The sequence below is a fragment of the Tachysurus fulvidraco genome, chromosome 12 (genome assembly GCF_022655615.1).
Source record: "Tachysurus fulvidraco isolate hzauxx_2018 chromosome 12, HZAU_PFXX_2.0, whole genome shotgun sequence".
Lineage (NCBI taxonomy): Eukaryota > Metazoa > Chordata > Actinopteri > Siluriformes > Bagridae > Tachysurus > Tachysurus fulvidraco.
In genome coordinates this window covers 16,042,193-16,065,519 of record NC_062529.1, presented here as the reverse complement: position 1 = coordinate 16,065,519, position 23,327 = coordinate 16,042,193, and the positions used below count along the sequence as shown (strand labels likewise).

At 42.9% G+C, this 23,327-nt stretch overlaps 1 protein-coding gene across 10 annotated transcripts in view; it reads left to right on the top strand.

Moving 5' to 3' along the window:
- meis2a (Meis homeobox 2a) overlaps positions 1-23,327 on the top strand; it is a 67,695-nt gene that overhangs the window by 12,865 nt on the left and 31,503 nt on the right. For 8 of the 10 annotated variants that reach the window (XM_027172599.2, XM_027172597.2, XM_027172596.2 and 5 more), the window contains exon 9: positions 15,057-15,202. In XM_027172599.2, the coding sequence (XP_027028400.1) occupies positions 15,057-15,202 (146 nt within the window). The remainder of the gene's footprint in view (positions 1-15,056; positions 15,203-23,327) is intronic. The other 2 variants (XM_027172598.2, XM_027172595.2) reach the window with 1 other exon arrangement.

Below are 23,327 nucleotides of genomic sequence, written 5' to 3'. Positions count from 1 at the left end.
ATCACATGCCGATCAGCAATTAATCAGATAAAGTGCCTTACATTATCATATACCTTCCTTATTAATTGTTGAATGCCTGGCTTGCAAGCTAATAAGCAAATATATCAGAATGCAAATAGCACAGTGGTGCAATGTAAGAGCAAATATTAGTCTTCTTATTGTTTTTTTTTCTCAGGCAGGCAGGGAGGCAGGGAAAGGCACTAGAAAGCAAAGAGGAGTAGAGAAATGCACTGCCTATTGATTATCTAACACACATAAGTACAAGTGACCTGTAATCCACAGAGCACTTATCGACTCCTGTGCACCAGATCCAGTAACGGCTGATCGATAAAGACCAAGATGGGTACGGAACGGTGTAAAGTGCTCAGGCCGGACTCGACCCAGCCGAGCCCAAAGGCACTTCAGCATGAAAGCACACCGTCTTTTCTTCTGAATGATAAAAAAAAGAGAAAGAGAGAGAGAGAGGGGGGAAAGAGGGCAGCTGATTTACTGCTCTAATGAGGCTGTCCCTGCAGCCAGTTGTTTTGTGTGAGGCTCGCTATGACCTTTCGCTCTGCTCAGGAGCCCTGCCGCCTCATTTTTCACATTCTTGCAATTACGTTAACGCTTGAAGCACTCACTGACTCCCAGCTCCTGCCCAGGCCTGGCTGGACGTAGCTCCACTGCACTAAACGGCTCCGGCTGCTTCCCAGCGGCCCGAGCTGCTCATCAGCAAAGAGTTTCCACACTCCACTGAAAACAGGCCAATTGTAGGTTAGCAGAAAGAAAGTGAAGAGAAATAGCCAGTTGGAAAAAAGCAAACTAAATGATGTTCATAAAAAAAAAAAAAAAAAAAAGTTCGGTAAAACCATAAAAGGTCTGATCTCTTAGGAATGGTGGAAGGAAATAGATAGAGGCGTTTCTTTGACACCTGGACTATTTCCATCAGTCATTATCGTAATGAAGAGTGTATATTTCAGGTTAGAATCTGTACATACAGTATTGTGAATAAATCATCGGGACACAAATTTTTAAAAACACTAATTTGCCTTTTAGATTTCCAACATTGCATTTAACATAAAGAAAGTAACTGTTACAGAAAATGTTTGTAAGTTAGTCAAATACACAACATATGTAATAGACCACATTTTAGTGAAAAAACAAATACTTGGTGTCAGGAATTACCTGGAAATGTGAAGCAAGTAAGACAGTCAAACTGTGGCAGTTTCACCAAGATGCTTAGAAAAACCTGCCAGACAATTTCCTTCTAAAATCACTAAAATTGACGCATTTTTAGACAAACGATTATTATTCTGAAAGATTATTGCTTTTTACACAGTATGTGTAAAATTCACTCACATACACACACATACATATGGATGGCAGCATGCAGCTAATAAATGTGATACTATGTAGTTGTAATCAATCCTTCTCTGTCCCAGTTTGTACATTTTTTTTTATTTATTTAATCATAAAAAAATAAAAGATAATAAAAGCCTTACCTCAAATCAAACAAGCACATCTGCTCCCCTGCATGAGGAAAGACAATTTTTTTTCTTCTCAGACTAATTGCCAAAGTACATTTCTGAACAGTTCAAAACAAGTTATCCCATTAGTTTTCCTTAACCTTGGATCTTTACTTGATGATTTCGCTTAACAGCTTCAACATTTTAAGTTGCTGAGAGCACCAGCTAGCAATTTCTGCTGTAGTTATAAGATATAAATAAATAAACTTAAATAGAAGCACACTTTGCAGATTTTTTTCAGCAATTGAGCATCCCTGATGACATGGCGAGAGCATGGAGTGTAGAAGTGTGTGTGGGTGCATGATTGCACTTGGGCCATTGAGTGTGTGGCAGGCCTCTCCTGGCCTAAGGCCTCTCTCTACAGGGTCAAAGTTTCTTATAAGGAGTTATTCCTGATGAGGGCACAACTCCCAGCTTGAACAAGACCTGTTGACTCGGTCTGTTTCTGGATATAGAGCATTTGCTCTGTTTTCTTTCTCAGCAACGTCTGTGCCACAGAATGTAAGAGGGCAGAAAAGAAGAGGAAAACATAGAAAGGATTCCAGCTTCATTAAAAACGAGATAGAGGCCGTGGTGTGTGTTTGTTGTTGCCCCCGGCTCACAATGAAATTTGTTAGGTGTGTGTGTGTGTGTGTGTGGGTGTGTGAGGGGGTGAGGGGGGCTTGGGAGTTGCTGCCTGTCTCTCCATGCCTGTTAAGAGTATAATTTAGAGGAATAATTAAAACCGAATACTGCCCCATAAACAAAAGATAAACTATAAAGCGGCAGCGTTGCCTGCTGTTTCATGGCCATCACTCCCAGCTGTTGAAGGACTGATCATTTTTACACAGTGCCCAGGCTCAGAACAGCCCAATGGTCCAGCAAAGGCTACAGTGTGCAATACCCTGACAGGCCATATACACACTCTCATGCACAAAAGGGCTTTGGATGGAACAGGTGTCTGGAGAATAGCTTCTATTTGAGCTGAAATGTGGGCAGTTTATAGCAAAAACCCATGAGTTTTCTTAATTGTATTTGATGATCAGTTTGGTTTGTGATTCAGCACACCATCTTGTGATTGTGCTGACCTGAAACATCATATGATACTGTAGATTGTCAATTCCAGAGGAATTGGGTTGTATATCTATGAACAAGACAGTGACCTGGAGAACACTGTGTATAGATGGGCTGTTGGGGGAAACAACATAGCGGATACTTTCAGACTCCCATTAGCATAAAACTGAGTAAATTATTCATGATGAATGCTTAATCTTAAGGGAAAGCTCTAGTTAATGTAGATAGTGCTCTGAGAGCGCGTTTCTTGCTGGATTCAGCATTCACAGGCGCTTACGGGAAAAGGCCTCACCACTCAGTCCTCTCTGTTCCGAGCTCTTTCAAGGGGTTGCGCTCTGAGCCTCTCTCCCATTCCCACTTACACTCTCTACTCTGTCTCTCCATTTCTACCCCTTCTCCCCCTGTCTCTCTCTCTATAATAGACTCTGGCCTTTTTCCAGAGAGCGATTAAATGGAATGATCATCTCTCTCATGCTCTCCGGCTCGCTCTTGCACACTCTACATGTATGCCTGATTAGTGTATAAGAAGAAAGACACATTAAAGGCAAAGCACAGTTAATGCTGTCCAGTAAGTTAGTGAGAGTACGTCTAATAACGTCATTCTTGCTTACCCTGCCCCTTTACCTTTGTCACACCCTGTATTTTGTCTTTTTTTACCCTCAGGCACTCTCTCGCTCTTTCTCCCCCTTCTTTCTGTGTGAAAGGCCTAATCTTGGACAGTCAGTGCACTCAGCTGAAAGTGCACCAAAAATGCTGAAATTCTAGCTACAATTTAATGACTATTGTGTGCCATTAAGAAGTTTCTATAGCCCATACGTTTTTAAAATGAGATTTATCAGGGCAGGACAATTATCATAAACAATATAGAGCTGAGTGAATTTTACAGCAGGACAGTGAAAACAGGAAAAGAAGAAAGTGGAAAAAATGGGCCGGGGGAACGAAACAGAAAAGGGAGAGTGGAAGGCTGGTATATGAAGAGCTTACACTCTCCAGTCCTAGTGGGGATTTTGAACACACAGGACCTGATGTAATATGGCTAAAAGGGATTCGAGACCACACCCCTAGGGGCTCCGTGTGCTCCATTAAAGCCACTGTATTTTTACAAGCATGACAATGCGCTGGCCCTTTAAAAAGACACCAGTTTGCACTGGAATTTTTTCAGTCTTGTTTTGGCAAGCCATGCCTGAGGGGGTCAGCTAAGAAGTCATTCGTAAGGGGTAATAATCCGATCACTCCTGTCTCAACCAGATTTTGTTTCTCGCTGACTGCAGGTGTTTTTTTTTGCTTCTGCTCTGTGTGAGTTTTCATCAAAAGTAAAGCCAAGAAGAAACAAGGGAAGAGACAGAAGTCGCTGCAGTTGTTTCGGTTTGGACCTGTGTTGTTTGCTGCATTTCCATTAGAGCAGTCAAAGGGGTTAGAGAGGCCATTGTACTCAAAGACACACCTGCAGGGAAACTGCAAAGCTGTGCCTAACTGCTCATCCAGGCTATTTAAGGTGTACTTATTTGGGAATTAACACTGACTCCTAGGCCCCCCTCCCATCAACCCTTTTGTGTTTGTCTGATGGGCCTTACTCTCATTCCACTTTCTTCTTTCTTTTGCCTCCCTTGGCCTTCTAATCCAGCCAGCCTTCTTTTCCCTGTGGCTCTGCTAATGTCCGAGCCCCAGTCACAGGCTGGCTTCCTGGAAGAAAGCGAAAGTTGCAAGACCTGTGGTTGAGTGTCTTTAGACTGAACAGGCATAGTGTGGTGGAGATGGAGATAAGCAGAGCAGCCATACCCTACAGGTACCTGTCAGACTGAACAGCTCAAGAGAGTGGGAGGATGAGAACGAGAGCATGGGCAGATTTGAGTTTGTCTCTCCCCCGCCTGCTTCTATCGGCACAGCTAACACATTTATGCAAATCTTTTTGGGCATTATTACAGATAAGCTCATTTTATAGCCTGATTTCCACTCTCCTGTGTGCTATAATGAGTCTCTGAGCGTGGGGGTGCTTGTTTGGGGAAGAATACCGGCCTCGTGCCCTGCAGTCTGCACACAGTGGAGAGCTTTTGTTTTTCCATTTGAAGAGAGAGGGACGGAGGAGGTGTTGAATTTGACAGTAGTTAGTGCCATTAGCTCTTGTTATTGGAGGCAGCAGTCTAATAATTTCTAATTACCCCAAGGAGGTATTAGGAGTGTTAGGAAGCAAGGATAATTTCTTATTTACACGCCTCAAGCAGTGAGCACTCTTAAAGAACGGAGGGTAATGTGAAACAAAACAAATCAACATGCCAAACAGGGCTACAGCCTGGGGGGAGATAATGTTCATTATGCATTACGATAATTCATTTAGAAGGTTATCAATTTCAGAATAGAGGGGGCTGTTTTGAGGAGTGGAAAAAACACACACACATGCATACATGATTTCAAAGAAAGGAGATGAAAAAAGAAGGATACTATTCAGAAATGGCCTGGCTGCTGCGTTTCTAAAGGCTTGTTGCAATTACAGTTTCCATGTTTCCAGGCGAAACATGTTTTTAAACATACCCAGTCTTTTCTCCATTCTATCTCTGGCATTGTTTTACTCAATCAACCTACAGAAGCTTAATTTGCCTTTAATGAAAGCCGCTTGGCTAAAGAATTTGCTTTTGATGCCATTTGTTCTGACTTAAACTAAATGTAGCAATGCCCTTTTTTTAATACTATAACTGCTGTTAAAGTGGCTTCAGTAATGAACTGGATATTGCATGTTCCATGAGTGCCATGTTTTGATTTCAGTTTCCTGACAACACATGTTCCATCTCTTCTTTTTTTTTCAAACCCATCTTTCCTTGGACAGTGAAACAGGAACGAGTAAGGCTCCATTAGAACAATTGCAGGAAGCTTAAGAGTGGTAAATGAGAGAAAGAAAGAAATACAAAGTGAATGATTAGATCTAGCCATATCCACAAGCCTGCTCAAGTCCACAAGGAAAAACAAATATTTTAGAAGACTTTATTTAATGTAGATACTGAAAAGAAAAGCACACAAAAAAATCTCCCTCAATGAGGATAGAACTGTATTGTTTGGGCCGAATACTTACTCTCTGGGATGCAGTCCTCAGACAACTGCCTGTCTGGTGGAGACATCTGTGGAGGCTGACCCCCTGACCCTAAAAAAGAATGCTGTGAAGGTGGGGGAATGCTGACTTTACCCCTCACATGGCCCGGAGGACAGCTAAGCAGCACATGAGAACAAACTCCGCAACTATTAAAAACTACACAAAGAAAGACAGAGGGAGAGAGAAAGAGAGAGAGGAAGATAACAAAAAAGAAAACGCTAGATCAGGCCAAAGCATATAGGACTGGTCTTTTTTTTTTTTGCCCCAAAGGCCTCGCTGCTACTGCTACTGCTCGGACCCTCATGAGATCGTTTTCATCCTTTATGAGTAAAGATGAGCCAGGTGGAGACGGAGAGCAGGAGAGGTTATGTAGCTGAAGAGCTTCAGTTTGGTGGGGAGCTGCTCCCTGCTGCCATGGCCGCCTGCTATTCAATGCACCTGCCATTGTGTGGGCATCCATCCAGCTCTATTGTTGTAACAGAAAATGATTCGTGCTCCCTGTGGCTCCGGAGGCATGCAGGAACAGTTACAGCCACCACTGCTCTCATTTACACTATCCACCACATCTGTACTCCTCTTCCTCTTGATTTTACAGTATATGCTGAGAACCTTTTGCTCAGTATTGGCTATTCACTCTCAGGTAAATGTTTGTCAGTCTGTCTGCCTGTCTGTCTCGCTGTCTGGATAAGTGCACATTCAGTGCTACACATTCTGTCCATGAGCTTCAGGCGACTTCCTCAGCTTCTGCTTCTGAGGCCTGATGGGAAAGGAAAAATTGGAAAGTCAATAGTAAGGGCCAGAAAAAGAAAGAAAGCAGCAGAAGATACACAAAAGAAGAAAAAACAGATGAAAGCAAAGAAAATAATGGTCTTGAAGAGGCATAATGGTGGTGAGGAATTGCATCAGATGTTTTTCTGACCATGCAGTTACTTTAAAGGTGCCTGTTAATGTCATCATTACGAACATGCCACATTATAATGATATCTTGAGGAACAGGTTCAAGATATTATAGCCAATTCCCTATAAGTTACAGTGCCAAAGAACACTTACGATGTGACTGTCATCATCTGCTACTCCATTTTTCAATACACACTTTTTCCCCTGAGGAAAATTCTGGGCTCTCCAATTCTTAATGTCAGGCAGCTAATTAAGGAAACATGCAAGTAATGTGTGGGATAATTCATTTGGGCAGGTCAAGGTGTTAGAGTGGCAATAATTGGAGCCCTGGACTTCCAAACTCTTATTTCTCACTGTGGTAATAAGCACCTCACCATCTCAGCTATGGCCAGAGTGCAATTTTTACTGTCAAGAGCTTTCAAGACTCTAAAGTCAGACACAGTGCCAGCACTGGACTGTAATAAAATGAACTGCTGATCTTACCTTACACACTACGGATGCTGGGAGCTCATCAAAAGATGGCAGCTACCTCCATTAACAGAGGAATATTGTCTCGTGTCAAGGCATTAAGCCAACCAGACATGGTTTTGTTGTGTTATATCCATCTTAACTAATTCATTTACAGTTTAAATTTCTTTTACGTTCTACTTACAGTTATGCATTTCTGAGAACAGTGAGGGAATTCTGGAGCGGGTTCTCAATTTTAGTTGGAAGAGAATAAATAGAGCGCAGGTTTTTTTTTTTTTTTTTGGAAATGATAATTACAGTCAGGAATGTCTGTGGGGAGGACAGCAGGCCATGGTTATTGACTTGTAAAGGAGCCGGTAGGTGAGTCTTGACAAGACGTGAGCAGGCCTGAATCTTGTAAAGAAGTATCTGATTTCTCTGCTAGTTGGGTCTCTAGAGAGGCAGCAGTGCTCTATCTCTCTATGTTGATCACGGGCTCACTGCTGTATATAAAAAAGGCCTGATAAAAAAAGAAAAAGTGACTTTTAGTGCAAGAAGTGTTCTTTGCATCTTCAAGGTACATTGGGCTGCCGGGGGAAAGTGACTGTATTTCTGTCTACATGTGTGCAAGAAAGCAAAAAAAAGGTCAAATGGTAAAAAGAACCAAGGCAGCAAGAGGGAAGGCAAAAGTGGTGATCAGCTAACATGGCTTCTCACAGGCCTAACTAATTTATGAAGGCAAACTGTGCAAGAGAGGCAGGTGGAATTGGAAGAAGTTTATACTCTGACTCGACCCAGGGGGGACTCTTCTGGGTTTGAACTTTATCAGGGGCTACACTTAATCAATAAACTATTGGAAAAAGAATTAATTACTAAAGCAGAATAAAACAACTGCATTTTAAACTGAGGATTCATCAATTCAGTAATCTCTCAGTTTCAACTCAGGTGCCAAGAGGATCATTCTGACTTCATGTAATGAGGAACTGTGGGAGTTAAGCTCCCCTGCAACACCCGTTTCTCAAACGCGCACACACTCTCACCATGCTCTTCCTTTCCTCCACCCGTGCCTGATGGTTGAGGAATTCACAGTCGTCTTTCCCTCAGCTGTTTGTCATCACTGTCGAATCTCCTGGCTGAGAGAACCTCCTCTTCCCTGTTCTTGCCTCCATTTGGTGTCCAGTGGCTCCCACTCCCCCGCCTTCTCTTCTGCCACATTCCCTTCCTACCAAATTCCTGTCTTCCCAGGGATGGCAAAAGGGTATTAATGTGAAAGGCTTCGATGCTGGGGCCAGTGGAGCGAGTTTGTCCCTCTGAGGGAGAAGCGGACATTCCTGAACGCAGGGACACCCCCCTCCATGCCCCCCAACCACCCCCCACCCCAGCAGGACCCACCTCTCTTCTGAACCCAGTGTAGTGAATTTCAAGGAGGGTTGAAAAAGGGTTATGGGTGATGAATTGGGTTTTTAGTGAGCTCATTAGGAAGCCAAACAGAGTTTAGGCGGTGGAGCGGAGTGGAGTGGGGCCGCAGCGCAGTAATCAGTTCTGCTCGCTTTGTTCCCTGCCTCCAGGACATTTTCAGAGCAAAACTTCATGGCAATGAGCTGATGAGAGGGTCGACCGAGCAGAGGCTACAATCTGATGGTTGACTTGTTGATTTATAAACCTTTTAATTCATTTACTCTCCTGTCTCTTTCGCCTCACTCGTCCAAAAGATGGTGGCTAAAAATTTTGCCTTTGTGAGCTCTTTCTTTGATGGCAATGTCCGGCTTTGTATGATGGACTATCTTTTAAAAATCACAAGGTTTCTTATATATTTGTTTAAGTTTGAAGTTTAATTGAGGGTAAATAATCACCATCAACAATATTATCTACTGCAGGGATGTGTAAAATCTGAGTCTTAGCATGAAATGAAGGAGCCTCTCTCTCTTACTCTCTCTCTCTCTTTCTCTCTCTCTCTCTCTCTCTCTCACTCACCCTCTCTCTCACACACAAAGTCTCTCACTCTCTCTTTGCAGCTCTTCTCTCTTTTCTGAAGAGGACTTTGATATTCCCTTACCAGGAATTAATAAAGCCATATTGCCGTTAGCAGCCAAATCCACGCTCTTTTCTCTCCGTCTGTTTTCTTTCAAATCACACTCTCTCTTGCTCTCTCACTCTCTGGGCGCTTGGTGTTTTTCACAGTTTTTCAGTTTATCATTTGCACAGCATATGAATCCTGTTTTGGTGAGAATTTATGTAATTTGCTCTGCTAATTATTGCCGTAATTAACACTTTAATTACTGCAGTGTGAAACTGCTCTGCTCCGCAGGTCTTCGCCTCCGCCAATAGCTAGAGCTCAAGACACATGCAATCAGGCACTGAGGCTCAGTCGTTATTTGTTTTCAATAATAATGCAGCCATAAAAATGTACAGGGGCAGAAAGATAGAGACGAGAAAAAAAAGAGATAGCTGAGCTGAGAGAGAGAGGGAGAGAGAGAGAGAGAGAGAGAGAGAGAGAGAGAGAGAGAGAGAGAGAGAGAGAGCTGAGAGGCTGGGTGCACCTCGATAACCTCTGGGACCAATTAGCACAATTTGATTTAGAAAAAAACAGGGAGGAAGAGCTTGGGCTGTGTGCTTGGTTTAGGGAATGGGGAATGGGGTGGAGTTGTCAGAGAGTCAGTGAGTGTGAAATCTTTGGTCTAGACCCAAGGCCCTTCATTAGGCTCTGATCCCTGTCTCTGGAGCGGGAGGCAGTCATGGGCATCACAGCGCCTTTTAGTTCTCCCCAAAAGGAGTGTGAGAGGAGGTGGGGGGTGTATGCTGTTGCTCTCTCATCCTCAGCAATTTATCCCTTTACAATTCATGCAAATTGGAGCCTGACATCTGCAAGAGCCTGATTGTTTCTCAGTTTCTCTCTCACACATCTTTATTGCATTTCTTTGTCTTTTTTAAATTAACTTTCCTGTTTCACTGGGATGTAGATGCAGCCATCCTTTCCATAGACACTTTTCAGTGCCTTAAACAGTTCTGCTCAAGGCGACAGTTCATCCACACACACATATTTGTTATTCCAGTCATTACAAATCACTTTTGGCATCTTAAAATAAAACACTTTAGTGTCATTTTAGTTTACTCTCTGAACCCTTGTGGCAGTTGTGAGGACTTTTGTGCTTGGAGGCCGCTAATTTAAGCACGCACACAGCACTGATCTAAATGAAAGGTTTTGTGACTTATGAAATCATCAGCAGTGCTGAGTGATTAACAGGCTAATGAGTGGCAGAAGGGAGGGGAAGGAGGGGTGGAAAATCAGGGGCGCAATCAGAGGCCGGGAGCAGCCATTGTGGGCCTCTCAAAGGCCCTATTTATGATGTAATTAGATAATTGTTGTTACAGGTAGCAGGTTAATTACACTTGTAATTATCTAGCCCAGAGCCTTTGATAATATACATAACTGGGCTTCCCCAAACATCAGGGTTATTGGCAGATGATTATCACTTCAAACTGATGGTAAGGGGAACACTCTTTTCCTATTCCTGCTGTCTCTTCCTTATTCTTCCTCACTTTTAGAGGGTTGGTATGGTGAAAAGGTAGGCAAAAAATGTGACTGTGAGCTCAGCTTTTTCCTTTGTCCTGGGTTTGAGCCATTCTGTGCTGCAGGGTCAGGGCAAATCTTAATAGAGAGGTGATAGTTATCTACAGCATTCCTGGGATGTTAGAAAGCTATCATTCTGATGGCAGGGCTGGGGGCCCCTGATATGTGTGTGTGTTCTAACCCCCTCCAAGACACTGCATCCTCCCAGTGCAAAAAGACATCTCATTAAACCTCTTATTCCACTTCATTTACGAGCAGGCCTAACTATGTGTTCCTCAGCATGAACAACTACAAATTAGTGCTGCAGTAGAAAAAAAAAACAATACACAGATAGAGATTAACACTGAGAGAGGATGCAGCTGTGGTAAATAGCAAGACAAGTTTCTGCAGAGTTCTTCAGTGTGTGTGTGTGTGTGTGTATGTGTGTGTTTGGTGGGGGTGGGGTGGTGGTGGGGTTTTACTGGTTTACACTGAATTGCTGTGTGAAGAAAAAAAAAGAAGAAAAAAGTTCATAGAGCTGTTAATGACTTGCAGTGTCTCACTCCTAATTTGTTAGCACAGTGCAGTGTTTACCAAGCTGTTGTTTTACAGGCTAGCATGCACACTGCTGCTCAGGAAATAATTGCCATAAAACGTCAATCCTCTGGGGCTATCCCATCCTGCACTCTGTATTCTCTTCACCTGAGCTTGACTGAACTGTGACATAAACCAGCGAGTACAGTCAAATCGAGCCTTTAGAGAGTGCCAAACTGCCGATGCAGCAGTGGACAGGAGTGTGGGTTTTGTAAGTGTGTTCCTGTGTGATGAGGCCTGCTGGAGTGTGAATGGAAGTGCTCTGTGTCAGGACCATGTGGCCCGGGTGCAGGCGAGGGTCCCTGCGTGAATCCTGAGTAAATAAAAAAAAAGAGGAGGGGGGACAGTGGACAAAGAGAGCAGAGCCCCTGCTACAGCTTGCATTGGCAGCCATTTGGGTTCTTGAATGTGCTAAATGCTGCTTATGCCGACTGAAAGGTTCAGGAGAAAAGGAGGGAAAAGAGGCTTTAAATCCCTTCTTTTTTCTCTCTTTCTCGGTGAGAGAGCCTTAAAGAAGAATTGTCAAAAGGGAGGAGGGAGCTGTAGGGGCAGTGCTGCAGGCTGAGGTGAGGATATGGCCTAACAAGACGGGACCTGCGTTGTTCCCGCTGCCTTTGAGGGCTTTTGAGGGTGTGCACTATGGCGTGGGTCACTGCTCTCTAGCATGTGCCCCTCTGCTTTCTTGTTTAAATACTGAGGCTTTATGCGATATCCTTGTGTTTTCCTGCTGAATATGGTGGATTCTTCACAAAAATGACTGAGCAGCATAACCCAGTGGGTGGGGGAAGCTTAGCTCTAGTGGGGCCTAAATTAGTCACTTTAAGCACAGCCTCTGGAAGGCACTGCCTCCACATTTATGCTCCATTACTCTGAAACAAATGCCCAAGCCAAGCGAAACGCAAATCCACTGCTAAGTCACTCTGAGAAGACATGGCTTGGTCTCTAAAAACATCAGCTATATACACAGCTAACGTAGTTATAGATAGCATGCAGAAGTTTATCCATCCATACTGTACCTTCTTCAACAGAACAACTTAAAAATATACTTTTACATGTTGTAGCATTTGGAAGCAAATCACGTTTGACATAATTGCACAACATGACCCAGAATGTTGGGTGGCCCTGAGCATTATTTCTGAGTGCTAACTTTAGAGCATACCATGCCCCCTAGCCATGTCGCCAACACGTTTATATCCGCAGGACTTATTTGTAGCATCCGGCAGGCAAATGCTCTCTATACACTTCTCTTAGAATTCAGGACACACATCACTGGCTGGCATGTCCACAGGCGGACAGCGACAAAATCTCCCAAAATTCTGTACATTTTTAAGGATAATACTGTATGTACTGATACCCAATACTATAAATGAGCCATATATGATATGTATGATCACTCATGCAGATATGAGGGTACAAGTTTACTAATCAGGCTTTAATGTGGACTTCACCTATTTGTTTGGAAATTGTGCTAGTCCACACAGGCATGCTTACATCAGGGACATATTTTGTTGAGACGACACAAAGAGGGATGGAGTGAGGAGAAAGAGGGAATAAAGAAGGAGGGCAATAGGGCCTGGCTTTTTTCATCCTTCAAGGGCATAGCTTTTCCACAAGTGCCTGGGGCTACACTCCAGCACCTCTCCTCCCTGAGGCCTTTCGCCTGCCTCCTAATAGCCATCCCCATCTGTGTCACACAGGCAGATGATGGGATGCTTCCCCTTCCCTTTTTTCCATTCTCTCCCTCTCACTCTGCCCCCTTTTTTTTAGCAGATTGCACATCCACACAGGTTAAAATGCCAGAGTTGCCAGGGAACAGTCAGAAGCCATTAGTGTTTGGGACAATTTGCCCTGCAGCACTTCTTCTCTGGTTCATAAGAAAGGAGTGGGGGCGGATGTAAATCACCAACTCGCCTTTAGATGTAATGAGGGTGTGCAAGTTTGTCCTCCTTTCTTTCTTTCTTTCTTTCTTTCTTTCTTTCTTTCTTTCTTTCTTTCTTTCTTTCTTTCTTTCTTTCTTTCTTTCTTTCTTCCTTCCTTCCTTCCTTCTTTCACACACTCAAATGGAAACTCACATCCACATATACATATAGCTATAGACGAGATGAAATCTGCTCACATTGTGTACAGTGTAGGAGCATGTGTGTGTCTGTGCGGGAGATAGAAACTTGATGAAAGCCTGGGAGTCTGATTTCACCCTGCTGGGGAGGCAGGCTGAGCCTACTGGAGCGGCCAGAGCTGGAGGGTAATGAAGTGACAGGTCAGTCTGTAAATACGCATGGGTCGGCCTGGCCCCAGTAAGGGGGAGGCTATCGCGTTGCAGTGAAAATGGAAACGTCAATAAAATTAATCTGCCATCCTTTTGGCCAGGGCCACTCGGCCTCTCTGCGTCTGGATTCTACCAAAGTGACTGTGTGGCCAACAGCAGGCGTAGCTTACAGTATGACACCACTACAACAGCACAAGTTTGTACTACTACATCCAAAAACGACATTGTAAACCCCCACAACTCCTCTGGACACATTCACACACAGTCACACACACTGTCACACACACACACACACACACACACACACACACACACACACACACACACACACACACGCTTCTCCTCTCCCTGGGTGATATTATTATTATTGAAGTGGAGAGCAAACTGAAGAATTAGCACGCCGTCTGGGTAGCATTTCACAGGAAGCCACACACGGTCAGGCTGAGGCTACGGCTTGGCTCCAGTTTATTGTTTTAGGCTTTCCTGAACAAGGGCTTTTACTTAGCCTGGGATTTATGGCATTTGCTGCTAATGAATGCCCATTCTACAATTACATACCCTGTCCACTATTCCCACGTGTGGGTCTGCAGTGGCAATTTCTATAAGTCCAGGCAGAATCTCCGCAAACCTCTGTTTCACTCTTATGCGTGCCTTTGCACTATTGTTATGAAAGGGACACACAAAACTCAGTAGAGAAGAAAAGGTGAAAGAGAGTGAAAAAGAAGCAGAAAAAAAGATGCAGAGAAGAGGGACTTCTGCACTGTCCTTGTAGTCTTCATGTAATTACTCCTCCAGTCGGATCCTTTTTCTTTCCCCCTTTTTAATGTTATTACTTCAAATATTTATGTGAGATTATGGCTTGTGTAGGTGCATGTGATTGATGTTTCCCCAAAAACAGGAAGACATACAAGTCTGGATTTGGAGAATGTCAGGGTCCTGCTATGCCTTAGTGAAGAAGTTTTTCAGATACATAATTTAGATGCCCTCAAGGAAGGCTTTCAAGGCATTTTTGCCCGAGGGCAAGAAAAAATAACCATGACTGCTAAAAGTAAATCATTTTTGCTAATGCAGAGTTAATGGTGCAGAGGAGGAGAAAGAAGGCGAGGGCTTGGGATTAGAACTTGGGTTTAAAGGAAGCCAGGCTGCCTTGATATGCACATGTTTCCTGCCCAAATCAAACGCTGACAGGCATTAATGCAGCACAAAGCTGCTATGCCCCTATCATGCAAATGAACGGGTAAGAGGGGGAGGGACCAAGGGGAGATGGACTGCACTCTATTATGTGCGTCCAAGTGCAACAATGAAACACCACTGTATACTTCCCACCTACTCTCCCACTGTTCCTTAAGTTTGGTAATTTTGTATATGTGTTTATGTCACACTTGTTTATAAGGTTTGACATTAAGTCCTTCTCCACTATTTATGTTAAGCATGCAAATATAACCTAATTAATTACATAGAAAGAGTTCTTTTTACAATTATTTTATTTCCTATTATTTTCTGTTTACTGAGTCCTTCTGTTTATGGTTTAGGATTTTATTTCAGTCAAAGCAAAACTCCAGATCCAATAACCTTCTGTCCATGAGAGAGATTACATTACAAAAAGCATATGAAGCTGTAGGAGATTATGTTCAGTTTCTAAAGAGCTCTCGTTTTGACCAGGAGACGGCTTAGACAACAGCGTGGCCTCGCCTGGTACAGGAGACGATGATGACCCAGACAAAGACAAAAAGCGTCAGAAAAAGCGTGGCATCTTCCCCAAGGTGGCTACCAACATCATGCGAGCGTGGCTCTTCCAGCACCTCACAGTAAGTGATCTTGTACTCACTTTTTATTGCACAGCTGTACATGATATCACACTTCCCACAATAATCACAAACAACATGTCTGTATACTCACCTAAACTGCACAAATCAAAGTCAGATTGATTTACATTTTCATTGATTTATATTGGTATTTACTGGGGTCAAAAAGGCCTGCTTTCCGCTGTTGAAAATGGACTTAAACCACTGAGACATGTAGCCTGAGCTTGAACAACACGCTCCACGTTCTTCCTCTCGAACCACTAAGAGGCTTCCTAAAACCACAACAATTTTCTAGTATCTCATTACCTTTCACTCCAAAGTCTGTGGCTGACACCAACTAAATACTCATTATAGTTGTCAGTAAAAAATTAAAGAACCCTTTTGTTTATTCAACTTTGTTATACATTTATCTCACACTCAGTGCAGCAATCACATGTATGCGTCATGAAATGAAATCTTTAAAGACTGCATTATAGATATTGTGTGTTGTGATTAGGATAGGCATATGAGATTGTGACTGGTGTTTGGTGTGTCTTTGTGTGTGGGTTGCCTGTGTAAGGGGGTAAGATGAGGCCAGAGGGGGCCAGGCTGGTGGGGGTGAGTGAGGGGCCAAAGACGGTCATGTTCCATTGCCCTCTCTAATGTCAGGACATGATCGGAGACTAGAAGCTGTATTGATTTGGACCCAGAAGGTCAGGTTACATGGAACTCTGTTCCTCAGCACGCGGCTGCATAAGGGGCTATGCAGGAAGTTGAGCCATGTGTGTCTGTGAATGTCTGTCTGTGGATGTGAATATGAAGACAGTGGCCTTAAGCCCTGTGATCTGTATGCATCACAAGGTCACGTGCCCTCTGTAGCCATGCTGGCTGTAGAACCCCCCAATGCTGGAGCGTTAACCCCAGCCCTGATTACCTAAGCAAAGCCCAAATAATGAGGTCCTGCAAATGCAGCCTAATTGAAAGGCCTGTAAATCCATTACATATTGGTCAGGGATAATCAGGAGCTGTTTAATCACTTTTCCCTATTCAGGAGCAGTGAAGCTTCAACAGCCAAGCTCTGAACCTTGCCATGTGCTTATTATTCCCATCATTATCAAAATGACTTCACAGCTGTTCATGGCTACATCTCCTCTGCTGGAAATTTTCAGTAAATCAGTTAAAACATCTTTCATTTGAGAATGTTGAGTGTTAGGGAGAGATAACATCATAGGCATTATTTTTTTCTTTATTTGCATTCTACTGTCTTCATGCTTGAAGTTGCTTGATGAGTGGGAAGAAAAATTTAGGGGCCTCCTTTTAGCCACCTACCACGGTGTTTTTTTTTTTTTTTTACACACACGCCTCCTGGTTAATTTACTTGGCTCACACCATGCAGAAATTTCTTGCTTTATTGAGGGATCATTAGGCGTCTTTCCTGGCGACTCAAGGAATGCCTATTGTGGCTTCTCTTAGCTCCTGCGATTGCACAGCAAAATGAAGGCTGATTCACAGAGAGCTATACAGCCGTTTCCACCAATTTTCTTTAGAATTGTTTTAAAATAGTGAATGAGAAGCGAGAGAGAGAGAGAGAGAGAGAGAGGGAGAGAGGGAGAGAGACAAAAAGAAGAAAGGGCAAGAGAGAGAATAAAGCCTGATAGATTAAGCCTCTGAGTATTTTTTTATTCATGGAAGTACAGCTTTCAAGACCCCATTTTCTTCTTCTTTTGGTAGCTCTCTTGCTTTTTACATGTTTTCTCCTATCTTTTTTGGAGCCTTTTGTGAAAAAAACCCTGGTTGGACTTGTACAAGCAATAATCCTTTCCTTTTAACCTACCTTTATAGTATTTCCTGTGAGAAAAAAGGCCTAATTGAATTATCCTCTACTACTCACTTCAGCCCATATACAATTCCTTACTTGGTCACACACATACGCATACCACACACTAGCACATCCAACTCTTTTACTTTTTACTTTAATTTGTTAAGCAAATGTATTTCCTATTTCAGGATGCGTTTGTGCTAGAGAGAATTCTTGGGGACTTTGGCCCCTGAATGGCCTATTGGGGCATTCTGGCATTCAGGCATTCATTAGAGAGGGCAGAATGAAAGGAGTAGGGTTGTATTTTCTCAAATGCTCAGGCCAGCATGGAGCTACTCTTCCATGAGCTCCAGGGGTCTCTCTACATATGTTCTCAACATCTAGCCATTGTCACCTTTTCTCAAAAGCTCAAAAGGACAGCCCCCCTGCCTGTGCGCGGAAAAACAACACAGGCCAACAGTAACAATTGTTGGCTTTTGGATTCAGTATAACAAAATCGATGCCCCTCCCGTCTCCTGCCTCCCCTGCACACTTTGACCCCACACTTTCATGGGAGAAATCTCACTGAGCTTTTTGCCATTACAATTGTCTCTGCTTAAAAGGGCCGCTTCAATTGGCACCCACCAACAGCTTCCTAAGGGATGGGAAAGATCCCTGGTCCCACACCATCCTCTCTGAAGAATCCAAGCCAGAAATTTGCTTGTATTTAGTTTAATGTGAGCTCATACAGAGTTCAGTGGCGCAAAAACCAGCGTCTTTTAGCAGACTGGAGCAGAGATCAGCTGGTGTGAACTGGCCTTGCACACTCAGTGTCTGTCTGTCTTTTCTCTCAGCTTTTCTGGATGTTTTCCAGTACCATTAGGAAAGGGGAAATCCCAGTGTGTTGCTATAAGCTTTCCCATAGTGCTGCAAGCTTATGTTATTAGGAAGGTAAATTTCTCAGCAGGTTAGATTCATCTGCTAGGCTTTACATGCTAGAAAAGTCAAAGAAAGTGAGACTTGTGGAAAAAAAGAGGATATATGATAAAGAAAGTCTATAAGATCTGACAAAAATTGTGTGGGCAGGTTTTAGTAGCAAACAACTCTGAATTCTCTCAGCCTGTTCATGCCCCCGTCCTCCCTCCTCTAGAGCAGCCATTGCGCCCCTGCAAAGACAAGGGTCGGCCTTGCAATAAAAACAGGAAGCACTCAGATACAAAGATACCACTCCAGGCCCAGCCTGTCTTTTCACTAACGTAAACCTTCAAACACCAATGAATATAAATAGGCCCCTCTGAACAGGCTAGGAACAAGGCTGAGTGGATTTCTACAAGGGTCTAAGAGTTGGTCAGATGGCTGAACGGTAGCATGCTCTCTTTCTCAGTCTCTCTGAGATCAAGCCTCTTGGGTTCCATGCCATTCTGTCTCCTTACCGGCCTGATTTGAAGTGCTGCTAAGCTGCAAAGCCAGGTGTATTGCTCCCCTGGGGTCACTGAAAGAGAAGTGATAGATCCCATGGCCATTTTGGAGAACCTAATAGCACATTAGCACGTCTTTATATGGGATTATGTTATAAGGTTAATTTTCAACATTCATGTCTAAGGCAATTTGAATTATTGAATTATTGATTGCTTCAACATTGATTATTTAAATAGATTTTTGTTTTACAAAGAAATTTTGGGAAGTGTGTTAGTTTGTAACAAAACTTTTCTATTACCTGATCCTGGACAAACAAGGCTATAGCATTCACTACTCCCTAAGGAACAGTAATTGCCATAGTAACCCAGTGTCACCTCCAGGTCACTCCCTTAGAGACGTGATTTTAAAACCCTTTAGACAATGAACCAATAAACAAATAAACAGGTTAAGCCAACAATATGTGTGCCCAGGTCTGCTAAGGATGCTTGTCCCAGATGACAGTAGCAGACTTACCAGTTATGTTTTTTCCCTGCCTTTCAATTTCTAATCCAGATGTATATTTCTATCCTTCTGCTGTTAAGCTGTTGTAGAACATCTGCTAACATTTTTTAAGATTGGGCACATGTGCACATACACATTTGTACGTACACACACACACACACACACACACACACACACACACACACACTCTCTTAGATGGATGTTCTACTCCTTTCAACTTTAAAATTAGTTTTTACCAGATTCTTTCTTCATCACTTTTGTTTTAGCATGTTGGTGCAGCCGTGCTGTGAAGGCTAATACTTTGGCCATTCATAAGACACGATGTCATTTAGTGCCCGGTTATTGCTTGTTTTGTGTTTGGCTAGAGGTGGGGTGAGGTGGCCGTTGGGGTGCCATGGGGTCAGAGGGGTGCAGGGTTCAAGGAGGCCCACACACTAATGTCATTTGCTTCCAAACACAGAAGTCAGGTTGCCAGTCACCCGTGGCAACCCAGGCAACAGTTCAGTTCAGCACCAAAGCTGTGTATGTGAGTCTATTTGTGTTTGTGCACATCTATGTGGCTGTTTATGTTTGTGGCATTCTACCAGGAAACCTAATTATGTATATGTATGTGTTTATGACTTGCTTATGAGAGGCTTTTGAGCACAAAACTAATTGTGAGCATGGCTTGTGGAGTAGCTATGTTTTTGAAGTTGCTGAATAGAAGTAATTACCAAAGGGTTAGGTCTGGCCTGTGCTTTTTGTCAGAAAGTGTGTTCTAGTGTGGACTGCTCAATAGACCCATAACGATGATGCAATTCATCCATGTCTGCCATCTGTTTTTTGATTCTCTTGTTCTCACATAGAGTTGTAAACCTGGGGGGGGGGGGGGGGGGGCATGACTAGGCTCACTGTTAAACACACATTCTTTTATGTATTGAAGAGCCATGACAATCAAAACATGGGGTTTGCACATGCAGTATGAATTATGTACAGCATTTGTTTTCTAGAAATGTACTGTCTGTCATGTTTGGCCTTAAACATGAGAGGAGTTTGCTTTCATTACAATCAAAAAGAAAACTGAAAGTTTTAAAACATTCATATCATGTTTCTAAGCTTTATGTGGACTCTATAATTAGAAAAAAAAGCCACACCAGTGTCTGCATTTCATGTCAATGGCCTTATTATTAATTCCTGGCTCTATGGATCTCAGTGAATGACAAAGCCTTGTTTACAGTACACCTATCGTAAGCCTCTTGCAGCTCCAAGTGTTACAACAGCATTAAATCTGAGAAATCTGGAATTGTTTCTTACTGAAAGATCAAATCTGTTGACTTTGCTTTCTAATCCAGCTGTCATAGTCTTTCTTTAAAGGGTTGATTCCTCTGTGGGATTCTAACATGCTAAAACAACTCAAAGTGTGCTTAAGAGAAGAGAGTGAAACAAAATGACTAGTTCCTCATGTCTGAGACCCATTGGCATTTGTGGATTTCTTTTTATTTACTTACACATTTTTTTCTTGCTCTAAGAGAGCAAGTTATCCCTCAATGTAATTGCATGTGTAATTTGCAGCTGGTGGTTATTTTGCTCTCTGTAATTTCTCCACTGGTGTTGAAAATGACTGGTCGTTATTTAATGAATGAGCAAAAATGAGAGGTTTCACTAGAGGCTAGAAAGTGTTCACAGTGTGTGCGAATGATTGAGGTTTCTCAGATTCCAATTCAGTAGCTAAGCAGAGAATAATCCTATGTGTTTAAACGATGGCTCTCTCAGTGCTGCACTTCCAGATGATAGTGCTGGATGTTAGAATGTGGCAGCACTTTTTTTTTTCTCCCATGCTTGGTTAGTGAAGCATGCCACAGGGGCCGCATAGATGGACGATTTGGCATTCAGAGGTGACTGCACCTCCTCTGACCTGAAGAGAAGCCAAACGGAGCAGAGAGCATGCAGAGCAGTGCAGTCAGATTTATAAACTCCAGACCCCTTTAGAGACTCCTCCTACAGCCCACGCTTTAGCAGCAGGAGGCCCCAAATGTCCAACCCTCAGTCAACCATCCACAGCAATAACATTGGTGTGCACACTAAAAAATTCTGGCTCTCTATTTCTCTAAACACCACAGTGATGTAATGGGCCATGGGGGCAAGATGAGATAAACACTCGTGCGGAAAGACTGAAGCTGACTGAAGAGTTCAGGGGCCAGATGCTTATGTTTTTTATTATGCCATTTTTTAATTTGAATTTCCCGCTCATGTCTAGATGGGGAGCATGGTAGAGTTTAGCATCTTATTGCTCTCCCCTAGTCCCTCTCTGTTTCACCAGTCAGTGCCAGAGGTGTTAGCAGGGCTGGACCATGGCAGGTCACAGGCAGGCTGTGGCATTAATCACCATAGTGGCTCTGGATCAGAGGAGGGTCCTGGGAGATGGCGTTATGTGCTGCAGGCTTCTATACAGCCCCTTTGATATTCAGCTCACACCAGGAGAAGGGAAATGCATGGGGAAAAGAAACAGCACAAACATGGAAGTAGCAAAAAGCAGGCAAAAAAGAAGGAAAGGGGGAGATGAGAAAGGGTATTTTGCTGCCATTTTGTGTTTTTAGCCCTCTTTTTGCTGATGTTGTTTTGGCTTCTGCTGATTAGGGTTTTGTCAATTTACCTAGAAGACTTTTTAAAGAAAACATCTAGTTTTTGAGTCATGATGGGAAGCTATTGTTACATTTTGCCACATGACAGCCATGGTAAAAAAAAAAAAAACATTAAAAAAACTACTGTGTTTAAAACAAGTTAAGCAATGTGTTGGAATTAGTGTATTATAACAATATTTTAGAATAAACACTATGTTGCCATTTTTTTTTTTAATTTTGTACAACATAATAATGGGTATTTTGGGAATACTATTTTAAGAATACCCAGTTTCCTGTAGGCTGTAAAGTCTGACCTATTTAAAATCTATCAAACGTCCAAAATATCTTTTTATTGGTAGAATTTGCACCAGTAGTTGCAACAAAAGAGAAAAAATATGTACCCTCTCCTTGGTGTGTGCAATAAGTATTTAGGTCAGAAGATTTATTTGCACAGCTGTAAAATTACATTTTTTAAATATTTTGATATGTCATATGATGTTCAGATGTGATTGCTTTATAACATTTCCTTTCATTTTTCAAGTTAATGGAGAAGTGAACTTGCATGTTGATGTGGATAGTTAATTAGCCAAGGCACCTTACGGCATTTGCTTCTCTAATGATTCCCCAGCCACAATTTTCAAAGCTGCTGCCCAAAATTTGCGCACACCCCCTGCACCACATGGCATCCACCCTGCCTGAATGCCCGAGAAACCATGCAATGTTTTAGCCCTGGTCCTCACATACTGCTATACACAAGTGCATACCAGTGCTTCCCTGGTTGTTGAAATTTGTGGAAGCATGCATGGCTACACAGAGAAACACATATCACAGACTGCCCATTATCTAAAGGAATCACATTTGGCATACAAAGAACATGGAACACCAAAAAAAGAGTAAATGCAAATCTAAGTAGAGCAAACTTTGGCTTCAGATGTGAATCTTGTATGAATATTGATCATTGTGTGCTAGTCCCTGTATCCCTAGGGCGCTCCAAGGTTCACACACAAAAGCTTGCTGTAAAGCTTACAAACCGAGCTGCTACACTGATTTAGATAAAAAGGCCTGGTGCAATGTGGCACGCTTCTGCAGCCAGAACCACCTCCCTGCTTCTCCTTTTCTTTCTCCTCTTCTTCCAAAAGGAGAAGAAAATGGGGGAAACCTATAATTATCCACACTTTTACGAATCCCCCTTAATGTTCATTATTTAAAACCATCAGCAATTACAAGTTCAAAGGGGTTTAGAGGGCCAGCAACCCGCATAATCACAAGCAAATGAAGTGCAGCTCATTCGTCACAGCAGAGTGCACTGGCAGGGGTGAATCATACACATAGTGACAGCAGTGATTTCCACACAGGCACAAAATCTCTTCCACCTCAGGGCTATAGCATGTTCTATCCATGCCTGCAATCCTCTTAGGCATGCTGCATTGTGTTTGTCACCCCTAAGATACCCTCCCTACATGAAAAACATATCAAACTTCACCCTGCTTATTCCTACAATCATCTGCTTGTTGTCCCTGTGTTGGTGGTTGCCAGGCCGCCCACCAGTTTCTTTAGATCTCGCCAAAATATCTCACACTGCTTTTTCTCCCATCTCCCAGACATTCATCTTAGATTTTCACCACCGGTGCTCCTGAGACATGCTGTAGATGTTTCAGTGTGTATTAAATTTGCGATTAGGTTTAATTCCACCCAGGTACTCCTCTGTTATCATTGTGGATGGGTTACAGTGGCTAACCTTGCCTGTTTAGCACACTGAGATGATGTCTCAGAGAACCAGCAGTTAGCTCCAGTTACAGCACACCCTGGGTGAAGGTCACTATGTACAAAT